Source organism: Charadrius vociferus, unplaced genomic scaffold, assembly GCF_000708025.1.
Source record: "Charadrius vociferus isolate BGI_N301 unplaced genomic scaffold, ASM70802v2 scaffold455, whole genome shotgun sequence".
In the NCBI taxonomy this organism is placed as follows: Eukaryota; Metazoa; Chordata; class Aves; order Charadriiformes; family Charadriidae; genus Charadrius; species Charadrius vociferus.
The window spans coordinates 23953-30759 of NW_009648550.1; the positions used below are offsets into that span (position 1 = coordinate 23953).

Sequence of the window (6807 nt, forward strand, 5' to 3'; positions counted from 1 at the left end):
GTCAAGCACACTAACTAAATAATACTGTTGTTACTGCATCCTTCCTTTGCAAAAAGTTTAAAGCAGGCTGAGCACTATGAAAAGCAGCAGCATCAGAGTCTTCTGATACACAAAACATTTAAGTGTGAACCATTTCTTTAAAAAAAACAAAACCAAAAACCAAACCACCACCAACAAAAAAACCCCCACCCCAAAAACCACAGCACACAACATCCCAAATTATAGTTCAGTATTACAATGTATTATTATGTGCAAAACTCACCATTTACAAAATGAAATACAAACATGTGCCAGGGGTTTCAGATACATGGCAAACTGACAAAAATGCTACAGATCTCTGTATGTACAATACACGTGCTGCTTATGACATTTTTGTAACCCTCTGCCTTATGTTACACTGCTTACACTGGACTTGGGGAGAACCCCACGACCCTCTGAAGATCATAGCCCGAATTGACTTAAGTAGGGTCCACAGCATCACCCACAGCATCGGCTACCGTGGACAAATCTATAGAACAGGCACGTTTAATACCATTTTATCTTTGCATACATAGGACTGACTTTCACATCTCACCTACTGAGTAACTCAGAACCGTGAAATGCTGCAACACATTCTTCAGTCCAAGACACGTTTTGATGTTGGTGACAGACTACACAAAATAGTTAGTGTTCTCCTTCACCTGACCGATATATTTAATCCTCCGCTAACACAAATAGTATCTGGGATAGGTGCTGTCAAATCCCTCTGCAAATCTACAATACTGCTTACCTAAAAGTTCCTTAGCAACCTCCTTCGCTTATTTTCGGCAAGGAGCCTGAACCAGCAGACTAACACATTTTAATCCTAAATTAGGTTCTCTACATTCTTTCTCTGCCCCTTCTCTACATCCTTTTCTTTCAGTTTCCTCTTCCGACCCCCTAGTTCTGTCTAACAGAATGCATATAAACAATAATCCAGATAACAGTACATCAAGTTCAGATAAAGGCACTGAAATTGCCAGTGCCAATGTTACAATCTTCTTATAGATAACAGAAGTTTCATAAGAATTCTCCTGTAACAGTAAGAGAAACCACAGAGACTTTTAATGCAATACTCTAAAACCAGCAAGAGATTTATTCTTGTATATTAAATGTTAAAATCACATGCATAATTATAGAATACTTTATAGTTAAAAAAATATTTCAAAAACCAACCCTGACAGTTTACCTGCAACTGCTATAAAATTTCTATGATATATATATAAAAACATGGCAATTTTCTGTAATCAAAAAAAATTAGGAAAGGATGCAATCATCCAGGTAATTAAGAGTTAACTGATGCCCTGCATCGGACAGTCTTGTCAAACTCATGCTGGTGAAACTGAGCTCAAACCAGCCAGTTTACTGAAATACTTGTCTAGCATACATATATTTAAATCAAAATTACATTTGGCTAAAGGATGAGTGTAAGAAAATATATTTTTGCACGCTACAGCAAAAGACCTGCAGAGGACCGCAGTATAATATGCTTCAAAAGAGTCTGTGGTACAAGAGATTCAGCCTCACGGGCTGTTTACTCAAAACACGCCGGTGGAATATTCCGCGTAACTGGCCATATGCATGGTTTACATGGGTTTTTGTAAGCAACGCTAGAAGCGTCTGCGCGTGTTTTACTAGGCAATTGTGATTTAAGACCTGTTTTAGCTCCTAAGGCAGGCAGCCAACAAAGATGTTTTCAACAGTTAACAAGGAGCAGAAATGAAATGACGAGTTGCTGGTTTTAAGAAGATGAGTCATCGTTGTTTTGAAAAATGGCACCATATGGATCACTATTAATGCGCTTGTAGACGAAATGGAAGACCTGGGGTTGCGGACGGCTGTGCAACTCTGCCTTAATTTTCTGAGGGTAGGTATCCTCTGTCAGTTGCTGCCAGGTGTCATCAACAAAAAGGAACAGGCTATATTCTTCAGGATTGTCCACTTTAAACTTTTCAGCACAAAGCTGACATACATCTTCAGTAGTGATATATGGTCTTACTAGTAAGGTCTTTCCTGTACATCCACTGTTAACTTCTTGGAATGCAACTCGAAGGTAGTTCTGTAGAATGAGAAAAGAGATGTCAGAAACTCAAAGAACCAAAACTCATCCTCTGAAAACTGAAGAGTCAGCAACAAGCAGCAAGCCTCTCCATGTCCTAGCTGTGAGACACACACACACACACAGGCGATTCCTGTACATTATGGCCACTTTGTGAATTGCAATGTTGGTGGTAAAACTGTGGCAAGCCAGTGGTGGGCATAACAGAAACCCATAAGCTGACATCCTCCTTTCCTTGGCTAACGGTCTAACCCTGCAATTAACAGCGAACAGATACAACCTTAAAGCCACATGGAAAACGCCAGTGGTTTTAATGGGACTCAATGTTGGGCCTTACTAGGAGACAAAATGCTGTGAAGCAAAATAAACGTCTGAGGCAGCATGCCCAAGAGATGATGCTGCCACTGCTGGGTCAATACTGTAGAACAGAAGCTTCAACATAATATGTTAGTCAGAAAGAAAGAAAGAAAAAAAAAAGTCTCTGCCAGCAGCACACAAGGGTGTTGATCCACAAGTTACTGCATGATAAACTCTTTGCACTCTTATGCTGCAGTATACAAAAGGTAATCTGTCCTCAGGCCGGACTTTTTCATCGTGTTGAATGGTGGCAATTTGGTGTCTGAGCCTAAGTAACCAAGCTTTGTGTGACAGCATTTTCTTTTTTTTTTTTTTTTTTAAATAGGGCTTAAAGGGATGCAGAAAGAAAGTTTACTCTGCAACATTAGAGTAAATCCATATGATCTTGAGGCAGAAGCTAGATCTTTTTTCTCTGTTGAAATTGACACATGCCCACAACTGTGATAACATGGATAAATTCTAAATATGCCCTACAAGGAAATGCAAAGCTTTTAAAAAGTAAAATAAAAAGCAACAACTAGGGGGGGAAAAAAAAGAAAAACACAAAACAAAAAAAACTTGGACATATGAACAAAGCAGCCTGCTGTTACGTGCTTTTTTTTTTTTTTAAAGAAATTAACTGCAATTAAAGACTAAAGAGCAGTAAAATTAAAGGAGCTAGGAAAAATGACAGTGAGAAAGACCTATTTATTGACTGAATCGGTACCTACATTTGTATGCTGAATAAATTAAGCATGCTAAATCACAGTGGTAGAAATTTACATTTCATAAAAACAAGCTGTTAAAAGCTAAGACTGAGAAGAATGTTCATATGACTTAAGTTCCAAAGAGCACTCTTGTCTTTACCAAAGTATTTTTGATGACTTGCAGACTGAAACACTGAAGCTTTGCAACAGGATTTGAACCACTGGGACTGAAAGTGACTGAATAGAACTAATCCATTTTTGTTACCCAGCGTGAAGAATTAGAAAAAAAAAAATCAGCCCTAGATAAGGCAAAACAAACTACAGTTTTAATTTCTAATGTAGTTAACACAAAGATGACCTGTTTTTAAATGCACGTGCTTTTACACAGACAGGATTGTGTCAAGGAGAGGCTGAAGTTTGTACAAATGCCTGTAACTCATACACTAAGTATTGAAATTATTTAGACAATATGAGGAAGTTGTATTTAATCATCATCAAAATATGGGATTTTTGCTTTTCCATCCTTTTAAGCGAGGGAGGGAGGAAGGAGGCCTTCCAGGGCTGTGAGACTGCATCACAGAAATGCAGTGATCGCATCCCAGTTCAATGTGGGAAAGATGAGTTGAGCTCAAGTTGTGTTACACGTTGGTTGTAGGGAAGGTGCTTCACTTCAGGACTGCAGGATGTGGAGAAAGAAGATGGAAAACTGGCATTCTGAGCAGGCAGCAAAATGCTTGAATTTGTGCCAAGCATGGTCCGGAAGCGGTGTGATGTTACTGATTTGAGGCTCTCTTTTGAGAGAGACAACAGAAGGAGAAGCACTGGACACACTTGGTGCCAGCTCTTCCCCCCCCTTCCCCCACTGCCACCCCGCATGCAGCACAGCATCCAGCTGTACTGAACAGCTAGCTTGGCTGAAGTTCATTTGCTGAGGAAGAGAAGGTGAAATGGAATACAAAATCCTGCTGACAGAATCTTCTGTCATTTAGTCATCCAGCAGAAACACAAGGTGATGAACTTTCCTATGAAAAGTGTGGTGTTTTGCTAGAAAGAACAGACTCGAGCTACTGGAATCTGACAACTAACTACAGGTAAGCAGAATATAAAACGTATGCCAGTAAAATGGACGAGCTTTGTGCACTGGCCCTAGTTTGGAATTTCAGTTCTCCTCTTCCTAAGAGAGGCAAATTATGGAAGACTGCTGCTTTTCCCAACTCCTTCCTGTTCGGTGTTGTGCTGTAGTCGTTTGCGTGGACGCTGATAAAGCAGAAGGAGCCTCAACTGAAAGGCTTCATTATCTCCTAATGACCCCACACCTTCATTTCTCAAGCTCTTAACTACATCATATCTAATTGATGGTTGTCATTAGCCTCTCTGGCAACTTTGCACTGTGGTATGAACTGCAAACAACCGAACACAGAGGAGTAAATCCTTTCTTCTCAATTCCAACATCCTCCTTGCTTCAGTCCACAAACTGACGCATCTGAACAGACAATCAAGAACATACTATATGAAAGACATGCAGGCCTGGTTTCAAATGATGAAGCAATCCCAACTGTTTTGTTATTCTTCTGTTGAAGTTACCGCCCTACTCTGAAAGAGCAGTAAGAAATGGAGGGGAGGGGAAAAAAAAAAAAAAACACAAACAAACATGAAGACATCCATAGTATAGAACTTCACTCCTTGCTTAAACTTTAAAACTGTAGGCAAGCTTTTCTCCCACCCTCTCTCCTCTTAATTACCTGCTGTATGCCACCATAAGCTACTGGGGAGCTGCGCTGATATATACCATTGGAAATCTGGATTTGTTCTTTTTAACAATAAAGCATGCAAAGAAGCTGAATCTGAGATATGAATTGGTTTGTCTTCACGCTGCATGACTTAAATAGAAGGGAGGGTGGGAAAGCTCCAACGCTGCATGACTTAAATAGAAGGGAGGGTGGGAAAGCTCCATTATTTAGTGTCTTCTTTAGACCACTATGACCAAACTCTATTATAAAGTGCAAAGACTTCAAAACCGAGGCAAATTTGCCAGCCATATTCTCTGCGCTGCTTCACTCCACTTACCTTGTGGCCCAAAGGGAATCATTATGAATCACACCTCTCAAATGGGGATTTCCAACAAAACAATCATCCCCTATTTTTTTTCTACAGCCCTAATCTCTACCTGAAAATCATCAACTGAAGGTATTGTCCTGTTAGTTGTCCTCCTCTTGTGCCATTGCCGGAGAGTATCTCTGGCTTCTGAACTTAGCAGTCGGGCAGCTTGTTCTTCCTGGAAGTTCTTGATCAGTGAAAGTGCTCCATAAGCGCTTGTCAAGTAATAGCCTCCTGTGAAGGACAGCAAGGGAAGAACTTCTCAGAGTGATCACAAACACCACACTAGTTCTGACTGGACACAGTCAGAAGTACAAACACCATTTATATATATATATACACACACACACACACACGTAAATGAAAGTCCCTGTACTCTATTGCCAAAATATTTATACATAAAGAAAAACAGCTCACTGGCCTGCAAAATACTGGATGGTGCGTTCTCAGCTGCTAAGAGACACACAGTGGTTGCATATGCTCCATATTATCAAGTGGTGCAGTAGTATCTAACTCTGGGTCTGCTAGTGCTGGGGATTAGCTGGTTACTTAAATGACTGGTGTCACTCCTTTACTCCCGAGCATTTTTACAAAGTTGGAACATGAGTTTGCTTCTAAACAATTTCCAAACAGTGATTTGTTTTCTTCCGAGCTTCAAGATGTGGATGAAATAAACTTTGCTGTTTAAAAAAAGTAAAAGACAATCTACCACTGTTCAGGACTTTAAAAGCAACCACCCTTAGCGCAAATAAAGCAATGACTGCATGTGTCATTTGTAGCCCGGAAGCATCCCAAAGAGTTTGCTTTTGTTTTTAAAAGGAAGACTGTGTTTGTCACCTTTTTAGAGTTCCCCATAACGTCCAACTAGTTCAGGAGATGTGTACAGTTCTACATAGTTCACCTTTATTACATGAGTGGAGAACCAATTAAAGCCACAAGAGTTGTCGATGTACAAAAGAAGCTGCAGGTCACAAAGGAAAACGAGCCTCAACAGAAGGCAACAGTCCTCAACAACCAGGAGAAACAAAAGACATGCTGTCATTTATTTATCTCTTTTTTTTTTCTTTTCTTTATGCAAAATATTTGTGTGGGAGTGTCCAATTAAGAGGCAGCACAGTCTATTTATGGAGTCATTCAAAGACGCATTCTATGCTCACAGTAGTATTTACTGTATTACTGATAGCATCCTCTTGGCTCTTACTTTCGCAACAACTTTAATACGTAGAACACATGCAAGACCCATGAGACAAACATGTTACATTTGAACCGCACAACCCCAAAGCACTAAACAATTTTTCCTGCAGAGTATAGTTCAGCTGATGCCAAAAAGACAGGGCCAGCCAATGGACAGACTTCTTTTGCTGCATTAATAGTCCAAGTAAGTGTTTCTGCCTTTCAAGCATGTTAATGATCTCCAGCTTCACATCTCAAGAATTTTCCATGCTAAGATTCCTGAACAATGCACTAGAGGATGCTCTGTACACAAAGCAGGGAACAGACTAGTGCCAAATGGGAGGAAACCTGGCACGATTCTCTCATGCATATCGGCATGTCAGACGATACAGCAATTTCAGCAAGCCAGGAGACAGC

General features: G+C 40.1%; 1 protein-coding gene across 1 annotated transcript in view; it reads right to left on the bottom strand.

The window, feature by feature from the left end:
- Window positions 1–1593: 1593 nt before the first annotated feature.
- Window positions 1594–6807, bottom strand: part of RIN2 (Ras and Rab interactor 2) — a 39842-nt gene continuing 34628 nt past the window's right edge. Inside the window, 2 exon segments of the mRNA XM_009885990.1 lie at window positions 1594–2077; window positions 5288–5451. Of these exon segments, the coding sequence (XP_009884292.1) occupies window positions 1760–2077; window positions 5288–5451 (482 nt within the window). The 3' untranslated portion in view covers window positions 1594–1759.